The sequence below is a fragment of the Oncorhynchus keta genome, chromosome 8 (genome assembly GCF_023373465.1).
Source record: "Oncorhynchus keta strain PuntledgeMale-10-30-2019 chromosome 8, Oket_V2, whole genome shotgun sequence".
NCBI classification, from domain to species: Eukaryota; Metazoa; Chordata; class Actinopteri; order Salmoniformes; family Salmonidae; genus Oncorhynchus; species Oncorhynchus keta.
This window is the reverse complement of record NC_068428.1, coordinates 20945008-20972274: the sequence shown is the minus strand read 5'-3', so window position 1 is coordinate 20972274 and position 27267 is coordinate 20945008. Positions and strand designations below refer to the sequence as shown.

At 41.2% G+C, this 27267-nt stretch overlaps 1 protein-coding gene across 4 annotated transcripts; it reads left to right on the top strand.

Moving 5' to 3' along the window:
• Window positions 1-1641: 1641 nt before the first annotated feature.
• On the top strand, window positions 1642-25856 carry vegfab (vascular endothelial growth factor Ab). 4 transcript variants are annotated; one of them, XM_035775057.2, is made up of 9 exons: window positions 1642-2418; window positions 4126-4171; window positions 4709-4849; window positions 5128-5324; window positions 8077-8153; window positions 15458-15490; window positions 20415-20489; window positions 22289-22432; window positions 22680-25856. In XM_035775057.2, the coding sequence occupies exons 1-9, from the start codon at window positions 2314-2316 to the stop codon at window positions 22699-22701; spliced, it is 840 nt and encodes a 279-aa protein (XP_035630950.1). In that variant the 5' UTR covers window positions 1642-2313; the 3' UTR covers window positions 22702-25856. The 4 variants fall into 4 exon arrangements, with proteins under 4 accessions (XP_035630950.1, XP_035630952.1, XP_035630951.1 ...); XM_035775059.2 differs by lacking the exon at window positions 4709-4849; XM_035775058.2 differs by lacking the exon at window positions 20415-20489.
• The last annotated feature ends 1411 nt before the right edge of the window (window positions 25857-27267 follow it).

Genomic DNA, 27267 nt, shown 5'->3' with positions numbered 1-27267 from the left:
CCGTAGTGCTCCAGAGGTGGTAAGCGGGGTTCTCAGGACACTGGGGTGACCAGGAAGGCGGCGCTGCTAATAGCCGAGTTACTGAGGGGCTGGGAGGTTACCGTCGTGGTAGCCTGCCTGACAGACAGGCCACGGAATTGCTCCAGCAAGTGTTCGGTCAAGGTCTGGAACACTTTCATAACCCCGCGAAGCAACTTCTTGTGCCTTCCAATTGTGGCTCCTTGGGAGGAGATGGCGCTGCGGAGCTGGTCCGAGACTGTTGGGTCAGTCATGGCAAGTTTGTACTATCACGTTTGAGGTATGACCCAGATGCAGACAGAGTTGAAGAAACAAAAGTTTATTCCTAACAACAGAGGCAGGCAAATGACAGGTCATGGGTCAATAATCCAGAGAAGGCATAAAGGGTCAAGAACGGCAGGCAGTCTCAGGGTCAGGGCAGGCAGGGGTCAATAATCCAGAATGGTAGGTTAAGGTTCAAAACAGCAGGCAGTCTCAGGGTTAGGGCAGGCAGAACGGTCAAAAAAATGAGAAGGACTAAGAAACAGGAGCAGGAAATCAGGCAGGAACAGGAAAATAAACACTGGTAGGTTTGACGAACAAAATGAAATGGCAACAGACAAACAGAGAACACAGGTATAAATACACAGGGGATAATGGGGAAGATGGGGGACACCTGGAAGGGGTGGAGACAATCACAAAGACAGGTGAAACAGATCAGGAAGTGACAGTATTTGTGTCTCCCCTTTTCGTAGACCTATTATATGGATCAGATCATTTAATTTTTACTGAACTTTATCAGTGTCTTCAGAGTAGGCTATCCTGAAATTTTTGTCATATTAAAAAGATTCTGGTAATATCTCCAGTAATATAATTGTAGTAAAATTGCATTAAATATGTTTCTAAAAGGAGAACATCTTCCTGTACAAAGAAAAGAGAATAAATGTATCTGATATAGCCTAGGCCTACTCTATGCCACCACACCCTGCATTGAACAATATTTTTTTGTGATTCAGTGATTGAGTTATATTATTAGCCTACATTATGACTTTCCAATCAAATGATCACATTAATAATACTAGGCTAGAAGTCTGCAAATGCAAAGATGCATGGAATGCTTTATTATAAAGGTGCATTTTTTATACGAAAATTTGCTTTCCCAAACTTGAAACCCAAGCTCAGCCTATGGTTAAAGGGCTTGTTCAACATTTTAGCCCGACTGACTCTACAGTCGGGCATCTTAATACTCATTATTATTTGTTAGTCAGTCAGTCAGTCTGAATTTACCCACGATATATTACGGATTTGATCCACACGGCCATTGTCAAGGTTTGATTGATGAATCTCACTGCACAAGCGGTCAGTATCAGAACACTGCGATCTGACCTCACACATCTGTCAAGATTGGGTAACCACGCCCACCACTCCTTTTAGCCAATGAACCACTTTCGGTACTTTTCTCAATTTCAACCTCCTTGCGTCCTCTCCTCGCTCCTCGCCTCCTTCTGAAAACCCATTGGAAGAGAATGTCAGAGAGGAGGGACCTCTGACTTTCTCATCCAATGGGTTTTGCGAAGGAGGTGAGGAGAGAGGACCCGAGGAGTAGCCAATGCAATTGAAATTCTCACCCTGGGCTTCCAATCCCTCTGTGCTGCACGACAATTCGACAGTATATTCGCCGCTCGAGAGACGGAACCAGGGGGACAAGTTGTAGACCTCCAAAACTATTTTACTGTGATGCGTTAGCGACAGTAGGGTAGATGATAGCTGGGATCACTCAAACCAGGAGAACGCGAAATTAAACCGCATTTTATCATTTTATGTCATGTTTGGAAGTTTTGACAGATCTCGTAAAACAGAGTATATTCTTTGAATGTTATTGTAAGCACAATTCTGGGGTCGACATACAGTAGGAGTTGGAGTTTCTGTAATCGCATGTTCCCCTTTTCCAATGGACACGCATTTGGAGACCCCTGGTACACCAAGTAGACCTATGGAATCACTTCTGTAATGTGGATTGCAATTTTATTTGAAAAAAATAAAGGTCTACTTCAGAACGATGTGAGAAGATACGCGTCCTGGATTTTCATTTTTCTGGATATCTTAAAAATTATTGGCAACAGCTGAAAGTCGCTATGCTCAAGGGATTTCTGCTCAGGTGTCTTGCCTGCTCCGACCGTGGGACCAAAATGGATTTGACGCCACTGCAACCCCCCGTCCCCCATTAACAGAAGTTCTAACAGTTCTTACATTTTGTTATTAACCTACGGTTTTAAATTTGACAAATGCTTTGGAAGAAATCGCAAGACGACCCGCATGGATTTTAAATCGACATTTGCATTTGGAATTTCAATCATGAACTTTGTTGACAGTTTGATAACCTTGTTTCTCCTGACGCTTCTGTATTTGTCAGCTGTCAAGGTAAATGATGTATCATAACAGACCCAGGGTCTCTAAATGGACGTCAAGAACTGTTTTATATTTGTGAAATATGGTCAAGTGTAGGTCGTCCTTGTCGCTCCCCTTGTTAGGTCATTGCTCATGTTTAACAACCTCAAAATGTTTCGTGGCATCGGATACATCTAAATAGCTAAATCTGACACTGTTCCAACTTCATGTATTTACTGTGTGGTGTGTTTTGTCGTTCAGAGGTGGAATAGGCTTATCTAATGTTTTTGAACGAATGTTATAAACTTTAGTCTAGACTGGTGATTGCGGGCCTGCTCAGAACCACCTTGGCGATATTATGACGCTTTTAAAGGCGCAGCGGCATTTTGAATTTGCAGAGATATGGCAGCAGGTTCGATCCTACAGTTTCATTTTAATAGGCACTATCGGAATACCACTACTCAACTACATCTTAAATGGACATTTCTGAAAAATAGTGCATTGGCTTCATATTTTATTAAGGCTTTAACATTACTTTAACTAATTAAAAGGTAGACATTGATGTAGGTCTATACTGGTTTGCAAATCATTCATCAAAATGTTGAAGCCTCCACATGACCCTTGGGCAAAAGTTTTTATGATAATACAAAACCCCCAACCAATATAGCTCTTTAGGAGACTTTTCAGGTTGGGGAGAAAATGGTCCAGCCAAGTCACCCATGATACAAGTCAGTATTCAACGTCTGTCCATGTCAGAGGAAGTCAGGATATTATGTGGAAACTGGCCACTAGGGCAAACAGTGAGTGTTGTTACCTTTTTCTTTTTACCGTTATTTAACTAGACAAGTCAGTTAATAAGAACAAATCCTAATTTTCAATGAATGCCTTCAAGTAGGTTTCAGTGTTGTGGATGGGCATAAGCATCTACCTCTGATTACAAATATTGCAAGTTTGAATCCAGCGATTCAATATTTTTTAAGCCTATCCCAAACCTTAACCATTCGAAATTGATGCCTAACCTTAAACATTTGGAATTAGTGCTGAAACAACCTTAAACACTTTGAAATTTGACTTTTGGAAAAACTTTGACATTTTACGTTTAAAACATGGATTAACGTGTAATTCTGACGTGAGACTGAGAATTGGTAGCAGCGGTCACAGGTTGAGCTAGATATTATGCGCTTGCATTGTTCCGACTAAACTCAGTAGTCCTCAGTGAAAGCCACTTGGTAATGAATCTCCAGGCCTCATGCAATCCTGGGCAGAAATTGCACAAGTGTGTGTGTGTGTATGATGATGATGATGTGTGTGCGTGCCTGTGTACGTACGTGCTTGCATATGAGTGGATCAATGCCAACCACTGTGGGAGGACTGCTGACAATCAATCCCCACTGTGGAGAAATGTCGCAAACTGTGGGCTGTATACGGGTCATTGTAGCAACAATTAACAAGTGTGGTCTGTTGAGTTTGTGTAGCCTACACTCGCATAGAGAATTAAATGGTAACATTTGCAAACAGGCTTACATCTTCACAGTGAATGACAATGTAGGCCTTGGCTTTGAAACAAAACAAACAAACCGGTTGATCTTTGACAGCGCCAATGTCAAATTGTGTCTGCACCACATAGCCTCTTTGGTTACACTTAAGTGAATGTGAACTGCACTGGAATATGACATTCAAAAATGTAAGGCTACAATCTAACCTTCAATTTGTGTGCCCCTTTTCCTTTCTCCCGTGCAGAGTGCCCACATACCGAAAGAAGGATGGAGGATTTCGCATGACGGCGGTAGGTGTAAGGCACCGTGGGAAAAGGGCTTTCATTGGGCTCCCTCAAAGGCAAACTGCCAAGGAAACAGGGTTTGTGTGGTTCACATTGAGAGCACAGGGAGACCCACACCTTCTAGTGGACTGAAGTGTAACTACACTAGGTCCTCAGGTTGGCTGAATAGGCTCCAAGATTGAAGCCATTGTAACACATTTCAAATAGAATGTTGTCAATTTTCAGTTAAAATATCCATGAATTCCATTTGAAATATTGTGTGAGGTTTTTATAGAATGGAATTGAGTCTCTGGCCCTCATGGGTTCTTTACACAAGCATAAGTTGCACAAAATATTTGGAAAGGAGCTGCTTTCGATCAGAAGCTGAATGTTATGTGATATTGTTTCATACTATGTTTGGTTTGGCTGGTATAGGACACTGCAGGGGGTGTGCAGGACACTGCAGGGGGTGTGCTATGATTTCCCATTTCTCCTTTACTCTCCAAGAGGAATCAGAGTTTTTGTCTGTCTGTGGTGTCTCAATGTCTTTCCCAACATGTGCAGCCCCAGGCTACAATGTTTTTAGTGCTTCAGTGCAGAAGGTACCAAACTTTGTGGGGCTGAGAGAGGGATTGAAAGAGGGAGTCAGTACAGAAGCATACCAGAGCCACAGTGAGAGAGGAAATGAGAGAGACACCTTGATGGGTGAGATAATATAATAATAAAACATATAATGTACATATGGCATGTACTGTAGTAGATGCTTTTATCTATAGCGACTTACAGTAATGCGTGCATACATTTTCGAATATAGGTGATCCCAGTGGGAGATGCTGGTTGTTGAAGGGAAGTTAATGTAGTAGATGTATATTTTGTAATGTGCATGTGTGATCTTGCCACAACAGCCCTGTGTTTGTTGATAATTTACAGTATGTGTGTATAGGTTGTTGGTATACTAAATGTATGTGCATGTCTCTCCTCAGTGATATCCTTCATGGAGGTGTACAATAAGAGCCTATGTCAGCCCAGGGAGCTGCTGGTAGAGATCGCACAGGAGTACCCAGAGGAGGTAGAACATATCTTTATCCCATCCTGTGTGGTGCTGACGCGCTGCGCAGGCTGCTGCAACGATGAGATGCTAGAGTGCACGCCAACCTCCACACATAACATGACCATGGAGGTGAGAGACGGAGCGTTTTATATTTTAACCCTTACATCTCTCACACTTCTTCTACAACCCTACTTCTACATATACCGGTTACATCACCAAGGAGGTGAGATACTGACCTCTGACCCCTTACCTCTTACATTTAGACTGGACACCTCCCCAAAATGGCATTTATAACATAATGGAGATGTAACCCAATACTTCTTTCTCTTTGTGTTATTTCCTCTATCCCCCCATGTCCCCTCACAACACAGTAACATCACTATGGAGGTGAGAGCCCTTTAAACTTTAACCCCATATATTAACCCACTGTTCTCCGGCCACCGACGACGTGGATATGGATTAAGGCATTGAGACACCATATCCATAGCCTCTAACCTCCCCCTATCCTCATGTTATGGACAGGAGGGATCTGATCCTAAATCAGCACTCCTACTCCGAGACACTTTGTGGATACAGGCCCTGATCAGTGCTCACTGTGATTGTAGATTGCACCCGGAAGTAGGAACAGACTCTTAGTTATCTAACAGAGACAATCAATATCGTAAAAGACGTCCATATGCCCCGAACATGCTCTGGGCATATGGATCCCCCTACCTCCTACATTGATACACCACATCCATAGCCTCTAACCTCCCCCTATCCTCACATACTATAACATCCCTTTCAGGAATCTCTCCAGCCTCTTTCTGACAATCCATATACCCTTATGCTACATGCGTGTCTCAAGTTATGTGTGTCTATGTATGTAGATACATGTAAGGGATAATCAACGAGGGGCTACGCGTTCTATGGACAATAATGAACAACGTGGAAGCTTCCACGAAGTTGCATTATTTTCCAGAGAAGACATAGAGCCCAAGTTGATTATCCCTTTTATACCATGGCTATAATTTGACACATTGCCGCTAGAAATGTGTTCGACATCAACTGAAGTAGCTAGCTACAGTAGTTGCCATGGTAATCAAACACACACACTTGCTAGTTTAGCTAACCAAACCATCAGTCCTAACTTGCCATTATGAAAATCAAATTAAACAGTGCCAATAATGTTTTCAATTTGACTTTTGCTTTCAAATGCAGCTCAAACATAGAACATGTTAGCCAGAAATGGGACCAAGTCACCATTTTGCAAGTTTCAAGTCTTAATCTTTGAGTTTTGAGTCAAGTCCCAAGTAATAATGGGCAAGTCTCAAGTAAAGTCCCAAGTTCCACAGCTCAGCTTAGGTCAAGTCACAAGTCCCTAATTTTGGGTTTCGAGTCCTCAATTGTTAAGTCACAAGTCATAGATGCTCAAGTCAAAGTCCCCGTGCAAATATACCAAATATGGTACAGACTTTCAAGTTTAATTAACCAAACCATCAGTCCTAGCTCGCCATTATGAAAATTGAATTCAACAATGCCAATTCATGTTTTCAATTTGAATTTTTCTTTCAAAAGTAGCTCAAACATAGAACATGTATGAATGAACTATAGCCATTGAATTCTACCGCGCAAATATACTGTGCATTATAGGGAAATAATGCATGCTCTAGAATGCCCTTCAAGCCAATCAGAAACAGGTATTCAACAATGCAATAGTATAATTAAGTGATAATGCCCGAGAAGCCGATTCCGTCTCGGGCCGGCAAACTGTGCCAATATATCCTCGAAACACTGTCTTCGAGGACATTATCACTTTTATACAACGGGTTACCAACATATTCAAATAATGATTGACACATTTGAATTAAAAACGTTTTGATTAATTTATTCATACTATTTCATCCTTCCACAAGATATAGTCCGACACACATCTAGGGTTGCTAGAGATGCAACCCAGTCGTTCAGTCTTTTTGTTCTGCATCTATGGATGCAACGCAGTCATTCGATCTAAATGTTCCATACTGGCGAGCAACGTTCTTATCCCTTTCTTGCTAGCCAACTACGCCTAACTTACAGTTACGTCAAAAAGTGCAGCCAGAATAACAGAAGCGTAGCTGCGTGTGCATTTGTTTAAGCTGTTTTCTATTGACATTTATTTGGCTATATCCATAACAATGAGCTAATGAGACTCGATTTCACCTGGCATAGAAAATGTGCTCACTCGTCAGGACACTGTTGTTCAGAAGAGCTAGCCAACAACAGTCACAGTAACACAATCACTTCAAACTGAAGCTGGAAAGACTGCAAATTATCTGCGTTTCATTTTTACCTTTTTTCATTTGACATTTTTTTGTATATATCCCTAAATATTATTATAGCTGATTCCTGATTTCGACGTTGCTAAGAAATGTTGCCTGCCTGTCTGTCTCTCGTCCCGACTCGTTCATTACTATGGGACAGCGGGAGATCAAATTTGAATATTGAAACAATGTTGCAATTGTCGGAGAGACAGATTGAATTTTTTTTATTTTTTTATCTCCGCTGTTGAAAACGAAGTGTTCGTCTAAAAGAAATGTGAGATAATGCCTAGATGCTTTTATAGAGGAGATCAAGTTTATAAGTTGCCTGGCTGGGCTGATGAGACAGTGGAACAGGGTAAATAGGCATTTTAACGTCATAGATTTAGCCGGTGACAACTTGTGGAAAAGACACCGGCTGGAATGCGGTTTGAACCAATCAGCATTCAGGATTAGACTCACCCGTTGTATAAAAATGTGTAAACAGTATATGTGTGTGTGTATAGTATATTTTAGTATATGGTGGGAAAGGAGAGAGTCTGTGTGAGTATGTTTGACTGTTCTATATTAGACTCTGTCTTCTCTTGTTTTTGTTTCCACAGATAAAAAGAATAAAACCCCAAAGGCAAGAAAATAATATCTTTATGAGTTTTACAGAACACAGTGCGTGTGAATGCAGGTAAGATGTGTTTAAGTATTATTTTGTACACTTGCTGCATGTACACACACACACACACACACCTACCTACTATCTACTCCAGTGTTCTTCTCAGTTCAGGGCATATGGAGGTCTTCTACGAGGAATTCAGGGGCATTTACTGTAAACAACGATATTGATTGTCTCTGTTAGATAACTAAGAGTCCGTTCCTACTTCCGGGTGCCATCTACAATCACACTGAGCACTGATCAGGGCCTGTATCCACAAAGTGTCTCAGAGTAGGAGTGCTGATTTATGATCAGATCCCTCCTATCCATATTATCATATTCATTATGATCTTAAGGCAAAACTGATCCTACTATAGATCAGCACTCCTACTCTGAGATACTTTGCAGGTCACAGAACAGTGATATGGTATGAACCATGTATCAGCTTTTCCTTTAACGCCATACCTATTCATTTATTTAACATTTTATAAAGATTTCTAGCTTACATTCAGTGTGTATAATTTTCCACCTTTTCATAACCACCTTATAAACTGCTCAAACCATTAATTCATTGTTTGTTAACCATTAATAAACTATTTTGTAAATCACTTTTCACGACTCTAACTAGTTTATAAGTAGACTGCAATGTTTTACATGGTTTTCTATGAACCAATTGAGAGTACTGTGAAATGAAATGTGACTTTTCACAATTCTTGGCCTCCTGTACACACTGGATTAGCTGTGAGCCAGAGGATTCGTTGCTCCATAATCAGCTATAGTGAAATGAGCAACAAAATAGAATTGAGAATCGGCTTGTTATCAGATAGTGTGTGTGTGTGTGTGTGTGTGTGTGTGTGTGTGTGTGTGTGTGTGTGTGTGTGTGTGTGTGTGTGTGTGTGTGTGTGTGTGTGTGTGTGTGTGTGTGTGTGTGTGTGTGTGTGTGTGTGTGTGTGAAAACAAATCAAGGAGATAAGCCAGGGAGAAAGCCATCTTTGTCATGACTACTTGGGGATCAGGGATGGAAAACACTAGAGTAGTAGAGTGCTACAGGGCCACCCAAGCTGAATTCTGCCTATGTCTGTCTACTGTTGATGATCTGAATCTGTTTACAAAGAAACAAACGGTGGGCTAGATTTTGTATTTATTACGGATCCCCATTAGCTGTTGCCAAGGCAGCAGCAACAGTAGTCTTCCTGGGTCCAAACACATTAAGGCACCTGCATTACATATAAAACAAATATAAAAAACAGTACATAATATGACATTATTACACCACTACATATCTACAAAACAAAATGTATGATACCACCATACAACAATATTAGAATGTACGTGTGTGTAGAGTGCATGTTACCTGATGTGGAATAGAGTCCCATATAGTCATGGCTCTATGTAGTTCTGTGCGCTTCCCATAGTCTGGTCTGGACTTGGGGATTGTGAAGAGACCTCTGGTGGCATGTCTTGTGGGGTATACATGGGTGTCCGAGCTGTGTGCTAGTAGTTTAAAGAGACAGCACGGTACATTCACCTTGTCAATGCTTCTTACCAAAACAAGTAGTGATGAAGTCAATCTCTTTTCCACTTTGAGCCGTGAGAGATTGACATGCATGTCATTAATGTTAGCTCCCCGTGTATTAAGGGTCAGCCGTGCTGTCCTATTCTGAGCCAATTCTAACTCCCTCTTTGTGGCACCTGACCACACAACGGAGCAGTAGTCCAGGTGTGACATCTAGGGCCTGTAGGACCTGCCTTGTTCATAGTGCTTTTAAGAAGGCAGAGCAGAACTTTATTATGGACAGTCTTCTTCTCATATTTGCTACTGTTGTATCAATATGTTTTGACCATGACGGTTTACAATCCAGGGTTACTCCGAGCAGTTTCAACTTGCTCAATTTCCACATTATTCATTACAAGATTTAGTTGAGATTTAGGGTTTAGTAAATGATTTGTCCCAAATACAATGCTTTTAGTTTTTGAAATATTTAGGACTAACTTATTCCTTGCCACCCATTCTGAAACTAACTGAAGCTCTTTGTTAAGTGTTGCAGTCATTGTAGTAGCTGATGTGTATAGTGTTGAGTCATCCGCGTACATAGACACACTGGCTTTACTTGTTGTTAAAGATTTAAAAAAGTTAAGGGGCCTAGACAGCTGCCCTAGGGATTTACGGATTATGTTGGAGAGGCTTCCATCAGAGAACACCCTGTATGTTCTGTTCAAATCAAATTTTATTTGTCACATGCGCCAAATACAACAGGACCTTACAGTGAAATGCTTACTTACAAGCCCTTAACCAACAATGCAGTTTAAGAAAAATAAAATGAAGGAGCAACCAATAAAATAACTGTAGCGAGATTATATACAGGGGCTACCGGTACAGAGTCAATGTGCAGGCGCACAGGTTAGTCGAGGTGATTGAGATAATATGTAAATGTAGGTAGAGGTAAAGTGACTATGCATGGATAATAAACAGAGAGTAGCAGCAGTGTAAACATGGGGGGTGGGGAGGTAATGCAAAAATTCCCGGTAGCCATTTGATTAGCTGTTCAGGAGGCTCATGGCTTGGGGTTAGAAGCTGTTAAAAGAAACCTTCTTGACCTAGTCTTGGCGATCCGGTACCACCTGCTGTGCGGTAGCAGAGAGAACAGTCTATGACTATTGTGGCTGGAGTCTTTGGCAATTTTTAGGGCCTTCCTCTGACACCGCCTGGCATAAAGGTCCTGAATGGCAGGAAGCTTTGCTCCAGTGATGTACTGGGCTGTACACACTACACTCTGTAGTGCCTTGCGGTCAGAGGGCGAGCAGTTTCCCTACCAAGCAGTGATGCAACCAGTCAGGATGCTCTCGATGGTGCAGCTGTAGAACTTCTTGAGTATCTGAGCACCCATGCCAAGTGTTTTCAGTCTCCTGAGGGGTATAGGCGTGCCCTCTTCACGACTGTCTTGGTGTGTTTGGACCGTGATCATTTTTGGTGATTTGAACACCAAGGAACTTTAAGCTCTCAACCTGCTCCACTACAGCCCCGTCTATGAGATAGGGGCATGCTCGGTCCTCCTTTACCTGTAGTCCACAATCATCTAATTTGTCTTGATCATGTTGAGGGAGAGGTTGTTGTCCTGGTACCACACTGTCAGGTCTCTGACCTCCTTCCTATAGTCTGTCCCATCGTTGTCGGTGATCAGGCCTACCACTGTTGTGTCGTTGGCAAACTTAATGATGGTGTTGGAGTCATACTTGGCCATGCAGTCATGGGCGAACGGAGTACTGGAGGAGACTGAGTACGCACCCCTGAGGGTTCCCCGTGTTGAGGATCAGCGTGGTAGATGTGTTGTTACCTACTCTTACCACCGGGAGGTGGCCCGTCAGGAAGTCCAGGATCCAGTTGCAGAAGGTGTTTAGTCCCAGGGTCCCTTAGCTTTTTGATAAGCTTTGAGGGCACTATGGTGTTGAAAGCTGAGCTGTGGGTAATGAATAGCATTCTCATGCATGTGTTCCTTTTGTCCTGGTGGGAAAGGGCAGTGTGAAGTGCAGTAGGGATTGCATCATCTGTGGATCTGTTGGGACGGTATGCAAATTGGAGTGGGTCTAGGGTTTCTGGGATGTTGATGTGAGCCATGACCAGCCTTTCAAAGCATTTCATGGCTACAGACGTGACTGCTACGGTTCCATAGTCATTTATGCACGTTACTTTGGGGCTCTTGGGCACATGGACTATGGTGGTCTGCTTGAAACATGTTGGTATTACAGACTCGGTCAGGGACAGTTTGAAAATGTCAGTGAAGACACTTGTCCATTGGTCAGCTCATGCTCGGAGTGCACGTCCTGGTAATCTGTCTTGCCCTGCGGCCTTGTGAATGTTGACCTGTTTAAAGGTCTTACTCACATCGGCTACGGAGAGCGTGATCACACAGTCGTCTGGAACAGCTGATACTCTCACGCATGCTTCAGTGTTGCTTGCCTCGAAGTGAGCATAGAACTTTTTTAGCAAGTCTGGTAGGCTCGTGTCACTGGGCAGCTCGCGGCTGTGTTTCCCTTTGTAGTCCGTAATAGTTTGCAAGCCCCGCCACATCCGACGGGTGTCAGAGACGGTGTAATACAATTTAATCTTAGTCCTGTATTGACGCTTAGCCTTTTTGATGGTTCGTCAGAGGGAATAGCAGGATTTCTTTCCCACTCCTTGAAAGTGGCAGCTCTAGCCGTTAGCTCAGTGCGGATGTTGCCTGTAATTCATGTCTTCTGGTTGGGGTATGTACGTACGGTCACTGTGGGGACGACATCATCGATGCACTTATTGATGAAGGCAGTGACTGATGTGGTGTACTCTTCAATGCCATCCGATGAATCCCCCAACATATTCCAGTCTTGTACTCGTCTCTGTGTGTGGAGTAATGCTTGTCTAGTGTTTTTTTTCCCTCTGGTTGCACATGTCACATGCTGGTAGAAATTAGGTCAAACGGATTTAATTTTCCCTGCAGTCAAGTCCTCAGCCTCTAGGAATGCCACCTCTGGATGAGCATTTTCTTGTTTGCGTATGGCTTTTTTTCCCCTGATATCCAGAAGCTCTTGTCGGTCATAAGAGACTGTGGCAGAAACATTGTGTACAAAATAAGTTACAAATAACGTGAAAAACACACACAATAGCACAATGGTTAGGAGCCCGTAAAATGGCACCATCTGTATAGACATGTACATCTTTATCCACACTAGAGGTCGAACGATTATGATTTTTCAACACCGATACCGATTATTGGAGGACCAAAAAAGCCGAAACCGATTAATCGGACGATTAAAAAAAAAATACATTACATGTTTTATTTGTAATAATGACAATTACAACAATACTGAATTAACACTTATTTTAACTTAATATAAAACATAAATAAAATCAATTTAGCCTCAAATAAATAATGAAACATGTTCAATTTGGTTTAAATAATGAAAAAACAAAGTGTTGGAGAAGAAAGTAATATGTGCCTTGTAAAAATATGTGCCATGTAAAAAAGCTAACGTTTAAGTTCCTTGCTCAGAACATGAGAACATATGAAAGTTGGTGGTTCCTTTTAACATGAGACTTCAATATTCCAAGGTAAGAGATTTTAGGTTGCAGTTAATATAGTATTTATAGGACTATTTCTCTCTATACCATTTGTATTTCATATACCTTTGACTATTGGATGTTCTTATAGGCACTATAGTATTGCCAGTGTAACAGTATAGCTTCCGTCCCCCTCCTTGCCCCTACCTGGGCTCGAACCAGGAACACATCGACAACAGCCACACTCGAAGCATCGTTACCCATCTCTCCACAAAAGCCGCAGCCCTTGCAGCGCAAGGGGAATAACTACTCCAAATCTAAAAGCGAGTGACGTTTGAAACAGTATTAGCGCACATGCAGCTAGCTAGCTAGCCATTTCACATTGGTTACACCAGCCATTAGGCCGATCGGCTTGAAGTCATCAACAGCGCTGTGCTTGCGAAGAGCTGCTGGCAAAACTCACGAAAGTGCTGTTTGAATGAATGATTACGGGCCTGCTGCTGCTCAGTCAGACTGCTCTATCAAATCAGACTTAAGTATAACATAATAACACACAGAAATACGAGCCTTTGGTCATTAATATGATCGAATCCAGAAACTATCATTTTGAAAACAAAACGTTTATTTCAGTGAAATACGGAACCGTTCGGTATTTTATCTAATGGGTGGCATCCCTAAGTCTAAATATTCTTGTTACATTGCACAACCTTCAATGTATGTCATAATTACATAAAATTCTGGCAAATTAGTTCGCAATGAGCCAGGCAGCCCAAACTTGCATATACCCTGCGTGCAATGAACGCAAGAGAAATGACACAATTTCACCTGGTTAACATTGCCTGCTAAACTGGATCAGTAGTTATAACAAGTGATTATGATTGATTGTTTTTATAAGATAAGTTTAATGCTAGCTAGCAATTTACCTTGGCTTCTACTACATCCGCGTAACAGGCAGGCTACTCGTGGAGTGCAATGGTTAGAGCGTTGGACTAGTTAACTATGCGGTTGCAAGATTGGAACCCTGAGCTGACAAGGTGAAAATCGGTCGTTCTGCCCCTGAACAAGGCAGTTAATCAACAGTTCCTAGGCAGTCATTGAAAATAAGAATGTGTTCTTAACTGACTTGCCAAGTTAAATAAAAGGTATAAAAAAAATATATATATATTGTTTTTTAAATAATAATCAGAAGTCGGCGCCCAAAAATACAGATTTCCAATTGTTATGAAAACTTGAAATCGGCCCTAATTAATCGGCTATTCTGATTAATCAGTCGACCTCTAATCCACACTATAGAATGGGGTGTAATGCCATAACACATACATTTTTCTAGCAGCAGACATTGATCGATAATGTCAAAAGCCGCACTGAAGTCTAACAAAACAGCCCCCACTATCTTTTTATCATCAATTTCTCTCAGCCAATCATCAGTCATTTGTGTAAGTGCTGTGCTTGTTGAATGTACTTCCCTATAAGCGTGCTGAAAGTCTGTTGTCAATTTGTTTACTTTAAAATAGCATTGTATCTGGTCAAAGACCATTTTTTTCCAAAAGTTAACTAAGGGTTGCTAACAGGCTGATTGGTTGGCTATTTAAGCCAGTAAAGGGGGCTTTACTATTCTTTGGTAGTGGAATGACTTTTGCTTCCCTCCAGGCCTGAGGGCACACACTCTATCATGTAGGCTTAAATTGAAGATATGTCAAATAGGAGTGGCAATGTCGTCTGCTATTATCCTCAGTAACCCTCCATCCAGGTTGTAAATGTTGATAGACAATAATACTTCTTCCACACTCACTTTACGTAATTCAAAAGCACAATGCTTGTCCATAATTTGGTCAGATATACTAGGATGTGTAGTGTCAGTGTTTGTTGCTGGCATGTCATGCCTAACTTTGCTAATCTTGCCAATGGAAAAATCATTAAAGTAATTGGCAATATCAGTGGGTTTTGTGATGAACAAGCCATTTGATTCAATGAATGATGGAGCCAAGTTTGCCTTTTTGCCCAAAATGTAATTTAAGGTGCTCCAATTTTTTTTTACTGTCATTCTTCATAGCATTTATTTTTGTTTCATAGTATAGTTTTCTTTTTATTTAGATTACTCAATTTGCAGTATGTTTGCCAATCGGTTGTAATGCCAGATTTATATGGCATACCTTTTGCCTCATCCTTCTCAACCATACCATTTTTCAATTCCTCATCAATGCAATGGGATTTAACAGTTCTTTCAGTCATTTCCTTAACGGGTGCATGCTTATTAATAAGGTGAGGGCTGTAAGGTAACATGTTTGTTTCTATCTTTCAGGCCAAAGAAAGAAGTGAAAGAACAGAGACAAAAGTGAGTACAGACTCTTGCGCTATGTTGATTTGAGAAGCGATGTCTATCCCTTTGTCATTGTCTTTCTCCTATGTTTCACTGTTCTCTCTCTCCTGTGCTCATACATTTTTAGCATTTCTCTCTTTAAAACGTGTGTTGTTACACACAGCATATCAAATGATCACTCACACTACCATGTGGCACCGATCCAATGAGCTTCCTGGAACTCACAAAGAATCACATCCATTTTAGTCATTCTAATTTCATGGCCCTTTGAGCTCTCAGGTGAGCCACACGGAAAAACCCCAAAATGCTTCACCCAGGTGAACAAGTGACACCTGATGAGGTCAATGTCCTCTGCTCCTGTCATCTAATGTCGTTTTATATACACCTGCTGCTCCTTACATTCCTCTGTTTACATTCCTTCTCTCTGTACCTGCCTTTAAGTATGTCTCAGGGTTCATTCCTTTACTTATGTTTTACAGGATCCTGTGATGTGTATATAACTGTGTTTTTAGAAACCCCCTTTAACCTTTTTTTTTGGTGTGTTAATGGGTCTAGCTTGAATGGATTTCTTGTTTTCGTTCAACTTATTTTTCCACCTCTACATGGGATTGTCTAGTTGTCCTATTGCCTAAACTTACAGGATTACAAGGGTCTTTGGTTGTATTTAGGTTGTATATGTCATGTGTCCAGCGGTATAGATAAGGGTTTGTTTCTGAGACCCTATCTGACTGACCTTGTTTTAAGCATTTATGAGTCTGAAGGCTGATGGCTTTAGTGCTCCCTGACCACCATGTTTCTACACTGAGATGTCCCAGGGGACATTCAACTCTTGTTTTTGATGCTACCGTGCTTTACTGTTTGCTCAACTTTTACATCTGACCATGCTGTGGTGACGGCAGGGCTGGATTAAGAAATCGTAGGCCCTGGGGCTTAGATATTTTCTAGGGCATCCCTCCCGTTTTCATACTGTGCACACCATTTTGCAAGTGCACACTTTTTTTATGAGCCGAATGAAGAAGTAATTTAACTGTGAAACTTTTTAAATAAAAAATATATCTGCCTCTTGGCGGTTGCAGTAAGAAAAAAAAATATATATACACATTTTAAATTTAGCTCTGCTTCAAGGGCCCCCTATGGCCTTGGGCCCCTGGTCTTCAACCCATGTAAGCCCCTGCATTAATCAGGCCCTGGTTGAGGGGCCTCCTGGGTAGTTAGTAGAGGTTGACCGATTATGATTTTTCAACAACAATATTGAATTAACACTTTTATTATAACTTAATATAATACATAAATAAAAATCTATTTAGTCTCAAATAAATAATGAAACATGTTCAATTTGGTTTAGGTAATGCAAAAACACAGTGTTGGAAAAGAAAGTAAAAGTGCAATATGTGCCATGTAAAAAAGATAAATTGTAAGTTCCTTGCTCAGAATATGAGAACATATGAAAGCAGGGGGTTCCTTTTAACATGAGTCTTCAATAGTTAAGACGTTTTAGGTTGTAGTCATTATAGGAATTATAGGACTATTTCTCTCTATACAATTTGTATTTCATATACCTTTGACTATTGGATGTTCTTATAGGCACTATAGTATTGCCAGCCTAATCTCTGGAGTTGATAGGCTTAAAGTCATAAACAGCGCTGTGCTTCAAGCATTGCGAAGAGCTGCTGGCAAACGCAGGAAAGTGCTGTTTGAATGAATGCTTATGAGCCTGCTGCCTCCTATCACCGCTCAGTCAGACTGCTGTATCAAATATCAAATCATAGACTTAATTATAATCTAATAAATACACAGAAATACGAGCCTTAGGTCATTTATATGGTAAAATCCGGAAACTATAATTTTGAAAACAAAACGTTTATTCTTTCAGTGAAATACAGAACCGTTCCGTATTTGATCGAACGGGTGGCATCCATAAGTCTAAATATTGCTGTTACATTGCACAACCTTCAATGTTGTGTCATAATTATTTAAAATTCTGGAAAATTATTTACGGTCTTTGTTAGGAAGAAATGGTCTTCACACAGTTCGCAACGAGCCAGGCGGCCCAAACTGCTGCATATACCCTGACCCTGATTGCACAGAACGCAAGAGAAGTGACACAATTTCCGTCGTTAATATTGCCTGCTAACATAACTTTCTTTTAACTAAACATGCAGGTTTAAAAAAATATACTTGTGTATTGATTTTTCGAAAGGCATTGATGTTTATAGTTGGGTACATTGGTTCAACGACAGTGCTTTTTTTCACGAATGCGCTTGTTAAATCATCACCCATGGTGAAGTAGGCTGTGATTCGATGATAAGTGAACAGGCACCGCATTGATAATATGCAACGCAGGACAAGCTAGTTAAACTAGTAATATCATCAAGCATGTGTAGTTAACTAGTGATTATGTGAAGATTGTTTTTTGTAAGATAAGTTTAATGCTAGCTTGCAACTTACCATGGCTCCTTGCTGACAGGTGGTCAGCCTGCCACGCAGTCTCCTCGTGGATTGCATTGTAATCCACCATAATCGGCGTCCAAAAATGCTGATTACCGATTGTTATGAAAATTCAAATCAGCCCTAATTAATCGGCCATGCCGATTTAATTGGTCGACCTCTAGTAGTTAGTCACAGTGGTGTTAATGATGGTACAAAAGAACTCTGGAGATCAATGGGCTTGATCAGTCATCCTTTGGAAGCTAACTCTAGTCTAGGTTCACCCAATCATTGTACGAAAATGTTCCTTTGTCACATTTTGTTATATACCCTGCATCTGTTAAATCTGCTGGAAGTGAATAGATTACGTGGAACTCATTGTACTGTTATATCAAACAATTTAAACAGGCAGATTGCTCAAGATTGACTTTGAAATTGGACGTATGTCAGTTTCCTGAGGGTGTCGGGAAATGCCTTCAAAACCGGACACTAGGGGAAACGGTGAGCGCTATTACCATCAATTAGGCTTGGGTTTTGATAGGGTGTTGTGGACGGGGGTGGTGGATAGCTGTCATCCTATGACTCCGGATCAGAAGGTTGCGTGTTTATTCCCAGTGGTGGACCCTCATTTGTTATTTTAAACCCATCCAAAACATTAACACTTAAAAATGTGACGTTTGGAACAACTTCGAAATTTTGAGAAGTGCAAAAACGCCTAATTATGCATTGAGCTTGTTGAGATCCATCAGCCAAGACTGGTGACCCAGATTAGTTGAAAGAGGCTGGGCTGACCCTTATAGTTTTCATGACATTATCAGCTAACCCATCTATGTGCACGCTTAAATGGCATTTGCCTCATGGAGTGCAACACATCTCCTTCGCATAGAGTTGATGAGGTTGTTGATTGTGGCCTGTGGAATGTTGTCCCATTCCTCTTCAATGGCAATGCAAATTTGTTGTTTTTGGTGGAAACTGGAACACGTTGTCATACACGTTGATCCAGAGCATCCCAAACATGCTCAATGGATGACATGTCTGGTGAGTATGCAGGCCATGGAAGAACAGGGACATTTTTAGCTTCCAGATGATGGCGGTGGATGAATGGCACGACAATGGGCCTCAGGATCTCGATACGATATCTCTGTGCATTCAAATTTCCATTGATAAAATGCAATTGTGTTCGTTGTCCGTAGTTTATGCCTGTCCATACCATAACCCCACCGCCACCATGGGGCACTCTGTTGATAGTATTGACATCTGCTAACCGCTTGCCCACACGACACCATACATGCTGTCTGCCATCTGCCCGGTACAGTTGAAACCGGGATTTTTCTGTGAAGAGCACACTTCTTCAGCGTGCCAGTGGCCATCGAAGGTGAGCATTTTCCAGCGTCGGTTGCGACGCCAAACTGCAGTCAGGGTAAGACCCTGTTGAGGACGATGAGCATGCAGATGACATTCCCTGAGACGGTTTCTGACAGTTTCTCAAAGATTATTCGGTTGTACAAACCCACAGTTTCATCTGCTGTCCGGATTGCTGGTCTCATATGATCCCTCAGGTGAAGAAGCAGGATATGGAGGTCCTGGGCTAGCGTGGTTACACGTGGTCTGCGGTTGTGAGGCCGGTTGGACAGACGTTCAAATTCTCCAAAACTACGTTGGAGGCGGCTCATGGTAGAGAAATGAACATTAAATTCTCTGGCAACAGCTCTGGTGGACATTCTTACAGTCAGCATGCCAATTGCTGGCTCCCATCAATTTGAGACATCTGTGGCATTGTGTTGTGACAAAACTGTACATTTTAGAGTGGTCTTTTATTTCCACTAACAGGGATGTAAATTAATTTGTGCACTTATTTTGGGAGAAATAAGATTTTTTGTGCATATTAAACATTTCTGGGATCTTTTATTCCAGCTCATGAAACACGGGACCAACGCTTTACATGTTGCGTTTATATTTTTGTTCAGTATAGTTTACACGTTGTCAACAATCTAAGCCAACCCTGTCCATTTTGCCCCATAGTTGCACAAGTGCCGGTTTTGTTGCTTAACAACCAACCCATCTATAGTCCAGTATCCATTTGGGAATGTTAAGTGTAGCTGAGGGAGTGTTTGGCAAAAAAAAACAGTTTACACAGCTAAACTTAAAGATTAAACTTGTGAAACCCTTTCTTTTTTGGTCTAAGAATGTCTAGAAGCCAGTGTTCTTTCGATTATTTATTTAGCTACAACAGTGACAAAAGTCTGAACTTCTAGATTCCATGGGCCTTTCTGGCTCGGACAAGGCTTACTTGTCCAATTCTTATTTACTAGATTTATTGAGACCATTTTTGATTCTATTTCAGTCCATTTTCTTACTCCTATAGCCTCTGTGTGAATTAACGATCAATTGATCGATTGATTTGATTTACTGACTAACTGAACTCGGAACTCTCTATTCGGTTGATATGTGTCTTTTTTCCTCCTCCTCTCAGATGTATCAGCGTTGTTGTGCTTCTTTCTCTTTTTTCCAGAAAACCCCGGAAAGGCAAGGGCAAAGGCCAAAAGAGAAAGCGAAAGAAAAACCATGACCAAAAGAATCGTGAAGCGTATGTCAGCTCGGCCTTCTCCTCTCCCAACCTGCACTTGAGTGTGGCACTTCTGATTATTAAGCTTATTTGGGAGGAGTTCATTTGCCCCTTTTTAATTAATTAATTTGCTCGCTCACTATTCACAGCCCCACCACTCCACCCAATACCACCACCACCACCCAATCCCACCACATGCATCAATTGGCATGAGGCTTTTCTGAACCCCCACCCCACCGGAGTAGGTAGAAGTCGTCCCTGAATAATAAATAACATCTGATCCTATATCTATGGTTAGGGGTGACTTCAACCTCAAATCACTACAACTCACACGATTCACCCATAACCCTGCCTCCATACCTCACTGCCACCCTCACCCCACCCCCCTGGTGATAAGGAACCCTAGGGGAGATGGAGGGAAAGTATGGAGGGATAGGGTAAAGATAACAGAACTGAACCAACCAGCATGGCTTTTTGCTGACGATCTCAACTAATCCGGTATCTTTTGTGGGGATCATCCAAGGCCTACATCAGTGTTGAGTCTGTCTTGCTTTGCTGTGTCTCACACTCGCCCTTTCCCCCTTTCTTCTTCTGTTTCTTTTCATCCCTCCAAACAGGTTTTTGCTGTTCCGTCTGCCATATCTGGGCTTTGTTTGCAATGTGAGCATATGAGAGATGACAATCACATTGTTGTTTCTTTCTGGGTTATGTAAACCAACAAGTTGTTTAGCCCTTCTATTTGTGCGTTCACTTTGTCTCCATGGGTCTCAACAAAAAAAAGTTTTGTTTTCAATAGAAAGAGTTGCTCATGTTTCTGCAATGGGTTTAATGTCAAATAATAGAGGTGTTCTGTTCACGTTGCTTTGCCTTTAGTTCTCAATGGAATGTCTGTCTGTGAAAATGGTTTGGTCCACTATCAACCCCTCTATGTGGAAACAGAATGGTACAGTCTCTCTAGTGTTCTTTGTCATTTAAACCAGATCTATTCTCTTATCTACTGGTTCTCTATCTAATCTGTGTCTATAGGTGTAGGATCTTAACTTGAGCCAGTTTGCTACAGCAGGAAAATAATTCTGCAGGAACAGGAAATGTTGATTATAATTAATGGGTTCATAAAAAAATGTGTTACGGCAAATCAAGTCTGAAATTTTAACTCGCACTGCAAGTTTGCACTTCCTGCTCTGCAGGAAAATTCTCAGCAACAAATGAGTGGTCATATTAAGATCATACATCTGTATTGGAAAAACAACACTTTTAATATTTTAATTCAATAAAATCGAGTCCCATATCTTTACGCACAAAGACGACCTCTGAGTTTTATTTGACTATGTAAAAAGAGAGTTTTGGGATGTGTTGAATTTGACAGTGTTTTGTGTTGTAAGCCTCACGTAACTGCCAAAGCTTGCTGGTGCATGTCTAACCGAAACAATGCATACTGTACGTGGGCAAGCCAATCATCAAGAATCACTCCCCCCTACCACCCTACGAGACAGTAGGAGGAGGTCACCCTGCCAGCATAGGATGAGTTGGGGAGAGGGCAATGGTTTTGGGGGTAATTTTGCTGCTTGCAAAGTGTCCGTTTTTGTACAACCCTCCAGTCACATGCTACAATTCCTTCTTTATATACCCACACATACAGAACATTCACACATAGGCAGTGGCACTGGGAGTATGAAGTTGCAGCATGTGTGGGTTGTCCAAGGTTGTTTCCATATTAACACCATTCTAATAAACATCCTTCCTATCTCTTTCTCCTCCTCCACTCTCCTCTTCATCATCCTTCACTTTTTCCTCTCCTCTCTCTGTCTGTCTGTCTAAAGTCAGTGCGAGCCATGTTGTGATGGCTGTTCAGAGAGGAGGAAGCAGGGGTTCATCCAGGACCCTCTGACCTGCCAGTGTTCCTGCAGAAACTCCAATGCCCACTGCCGGGCGCGTTACCTGGAGCTCAACGAGAGGACCTGCAGGTGTGTTTGTGTGTGGGTGTCAGGAGGACTTTTGTTTTATCACTCTTGACCTCATAGCTCGGTATGGTAACCAAGATGGTGTTTGGTGACATTTCCTGACCACATAAGAGCCTACCATTAGCCAAGAACCTGACCAAGACATTGGCGCTCAGTTCCCAGAGCACGAGATCAAGGGTGTGTTTCATACAACCATACAGCCCTTACATCTCTGTTTTTAATGCCTGTCTTACTTCTCTTTGTCTCCCAGATGTGACAAGCCAAGAAGATGAGAGGCCAAACTTCAGATGAAATGACATGATGGAATATTCACAAGATGTTTCACAGCTCAGCACTTTGAACTTTAAACTCTAAGCTCATTTTCTCTGTGGAAAGCATTCCTCTGGACTGACTGAGAAACAGCGGAGAGAGAAAGAGAAAGAAAATGAACAGACAGAAAAATCATCCCAATGTAGATCTGTATATACTAAAGTATATACTAAAAGTACAGAATTTTTATTGCTGCTAAAAGAACTAACTAAAACCCATCATTATAAAAAAGCAAACAGCTGTGTGGTTTTGTATTTCACTGGCGTGTGACCGGACTGCAGTTTTGTTGTAATTTCATTTATGCAAATTCTTCACTGGATATATATGAGTGGTTATGTGTCGAATCAGAAACAACAACCTAGCTATGTGGTACATAAATCAGCAGAAAAGAGGAGGAAGAGAAGAAGGGAGAATATTCTTGGAGGGATGGAAAGTACTGACCCATAGACTCCCGTTGCAGGAAACCAATTGCAATGGCAGGACAGCCAATGGGAAAATGGGGATCTGTCACATTGTGACAATTTCTTTTACCTGAAAGCAAGTTCTAAAACTGATGTGTAGAACTTGTGGAATGCTAGAACTGTGTCTTTTGCTGCCCTTTCTAGCAGTGGAACTGGATTTGGAGTGCCATTAATACTTCTAAAGGGATACTGATGATTGATTTTGATATACATGGAAACCTCTAGAAACAACTGATACTGTAGCTTGATTCCATTGAGAAACTGTGCCTCAAACTGTGCTGATCACTTCAGAGTGAGAAATCCTGAATCTGCTTAAATTATTTATTTGTTTTCGGAGGGGAGGGGGATGGTACGCTGTCTGCGGTTGAACTCAATACAGAATGCAATAGTATCGTTGGCAAGCTGTCTGTATATATACTATACATACTTAATATCCCTTCTGTCATAGTCCGCTATAGATAATTTATAATGTTAGAGTATTTTCAGTATTCAGTCCTCTACCCGTATTTAATTTGATCTATTTATATATACAGTGTTATGTTCTTTTGGGTTTCCCCCCTCCCCGCTATGTGATGTCATTATCGTCTCCTCTCTGCCTAGCTACAAGGAGACACTGCTCTTGGCTTTTATAAGAAAAGAAAATCTTTATGTAAACATTCCTCAAATGGATCATTTGTATGGACGGCCTTTTTAAGGTGGGGGTGCTGCGTGTGATTTTCACCCTGCTCGTGTGTGTGTGTGTGCGTGTGTGTGCGTGCGTGCGTGTGTGTGTTTTTAGAGGCAGAGTAAGCTTATGCTTGTCTTGAGCTCCACCACGCAAATAACAATAAACCCTTGCTAAAAGAAAGCTCGGCCTACCAAGTCAATGCTTCCATTTTGTGTTTATATTACAGTGTTTATATTACAGCTAGAAAGTATTCAGACCCCTTGACCTTTAAAAATGGTTTGTTACGTTACGGCCTTATTCTAAAATGAATTAAGTCGTTTTTTCCCCCCTTATCAATCTACGGACACAATCCCATAAAGACAAAGCAAAAAACAGGTTTCTAGAAATGTTTGCAAATGTATATATAAAAAAATAACTGAAATCACATTTTACGTAAGTATTCAGACCCTTTACTCAGTACTTTGTTAAATCACCTTTGGCAGTGATTACAGCCTTGAGTCTTATTGGGTACGATGCTACGAGCTTGGCACACCTGTATTTGGGCAGTTTCTCCCAGTCTTCTCTGCAGATCCTCTCAAGCTCTGTTAGGTTGGATGGGGAGTGTCGCTGCACAGCTATTTTCAGGTCTCTCCAGAGATGTTCGATCGGGTTCAAGTCCAGGCTCTGGCTGGGCCACTCAAGTACATTAATTGACTTGTTCTGAAGCTGCTCCTGTGTTGTCTTTGCTGTGTGCTTAGGGTCGTTGTCCTCTTGGAAGGTGAACCATCTCCCCTGACTGAGGTCCTGAGTGTTTTGGCGCTGGTTTTCATCAAGTATCTCTCAGTAATTTGCTCTGTTCATCTTTCCCTCAATCCAGCTAGTCTCCCAGTCCCTGCCTCTGAAAAACATCCCCACAGCATGATGCTGCCACCCCCATGCTTCACCATAGGGATGGTGCATTCAGGCCAAAGTGTTTAATCTAGGTTTCATCAGACCAGAGAATCTGGTTTCTCATGGTCTGAGAGTGTTTAGGTGCCTTTTGGCAAACTCCAAGCAGGCTGTCTAGTGCCTTTTACTGAGTGGCTTCAGTCTGGCCACTCTACCATAAAGGCCTGATTGGCGGAGTGATGCAGAGATGGTTGTCCTTCTGGAAGGTTCTCTCATCTCCACAGAGGAACTCTGGAGCCTTTACAGAGTGACCATCGGGTTCTTGGTCACCTCCCTGACCAAGGTCATTCTCCCCCAATTCCTCAGTTTCTCCGGTGGGCCAGCTCTAAGGACTTTAAGGACAATAAGGACTTTAAGGACAATTCCTTTGACCTCATGGCTTGATTTTGCACTGACATGCATTGTCAACTGTGGGACCTTTTTATATAGACAGGTGTGTGCCTTTCCAAATCATGTCCAATCAATAACATTTACGACGGGGGGACTCCAATCAAGTTGTAGAAACATCTTAAGGATGATCAATGGAAACAGGATGCACCTGAACTCAATGTTGAGTCTCATAGCAAAAGGTCTGAATAGTTATGAAAATAAGCTATTTCTGTTTTTATTTTTAATACACGAGCAAAAAATGTGAAAAAACAGTTTTCGCTTTGTCATTATGGGGTATTGTGTGTAGAATTTCATTTAATCCATTTTAGAGTAAGGGTGTAACATAACAAAATGTGGAAAAACTCTAGGGGTCTGAATACTTTACGAATGCACTGCCATTCGTAAATATGATAGTATATGATTTCATAAAAATAGTACATTTCAGTCATTTATTAGACATTCAGAGCAACCAGCAACTTGCTCAAGGGCACATCAACATATTTTTTGCCTAGTCAGCTAAGGGGATTCTAACCAGTGACCATTCGGTTACTGGCCCAACTCTCTTAACCACTAGGCTAATTACCTAGTACGTATTGTTTATTTTTCAATGATAGCATGTTTTTTTCTGTGACAGTGTAAAGCATATTATTTACAAATTCTATTTTTTTTTTTATAAAACTGCTTTGATACACCACCTTACTAGTTTATCAACTACATATACTCCACCAACCAACTACATCCAATACACCTACCAATTACATCCAATACACTTACCAACAACAACCACTACACCAGCATTTGCATAACACCTTCTGAACCAACCCTGCTAATTATTTTAGTAACCCATGTTGGCCAGAAAGCCTAATCCCTCTGTAAATGCGGATTACAGGGAGGTTGTTGGGTCTTTGGCCATGTTTGTTTTTAAACAGGCACCCTCTTAGTCCCAGAGGTTACCATTTCCCGCCTGATTACCTATTAGCGCAGAGCGCTAGCTAATGAAGTTGTGTAAAAACACTTCTTCAACCCAACAATTTATGCTACTCATGAAATATACCATAAACCCAGTTAATCCCAAATAGCCCTTGCATGGTTTAACACCCTTAAGAATGCAGTAAATGATTAAATCTGTGATTTTTCTCTTGAATCCAGGGGATGTGAGTGAGCTAGCCATCTGTTTGTCTCCCCTATCTAGCTATGTAAACGTAGCATAACAAGTTAGCTAGCAGACCCGCTGGACTTTACTCTGTTGCTTAGCAATGGTGAGTCTGTGACAGATTGGATTGTTTATATAAAGGATAGTTTAATGTGTGATCCAAGCCCCCTAATGGAGGGAAAATATGATGGGATGTCCAGAATTATGTTTTTTTTATTTTGTTTTGTTGTCATTTAGTCAATGCATAGTTATTTTACTACTTTGTCTATACATATCTGGTTTCTTGCTTTTAGTAACTCTTCAGAAATACAGAAAATATTACGTTTCCCTTACAAAAATGTACGATGGTACTACTATGGTACTTTCACTTATACCATGGTATAGTCTGAACCATGGCAATGTACTGTGATTTTAGCTTTGAAGTATGATGGCACTACCATGGTAATGCCATTGTACCTAAATAATTTTTGGTACCATTCTTCATAATTGTGCGTAAACATAGCAGAATGTATAATGCAGGTTTAAACCATGCTATTTCCATAATCCACAGCTATGCCAAATTATGCAATACCATGGCATTATTTAGGTGCATGGCAGTACCATCATACTTCAAAGCTAAAACCCTGGTACATTTCCATTATTCAGATTTATACCATGGTATAAATGATGCAATCCATGGTAATATTTTACAGTATGGTACAATCTTTATTAATTATGCATTACCATAGTACAATGGCAGTATAATGCATTAAATAAATACATCTCCCAAGGTCAAAAGTGGTTGGTTGGTATTATATTGATGAGTTTATATACCAGTATGGGCAAGTTTCAGATAAAGTCAGAGGTAGGCTACTACTGTTGGTCCTAGTTAATCTGTATCATCAAAGAAAAATCGAAGTTGTGGAAAAGGGATAGTACTTAATGTATTACCAATACAGTTTTTTACTTGTTT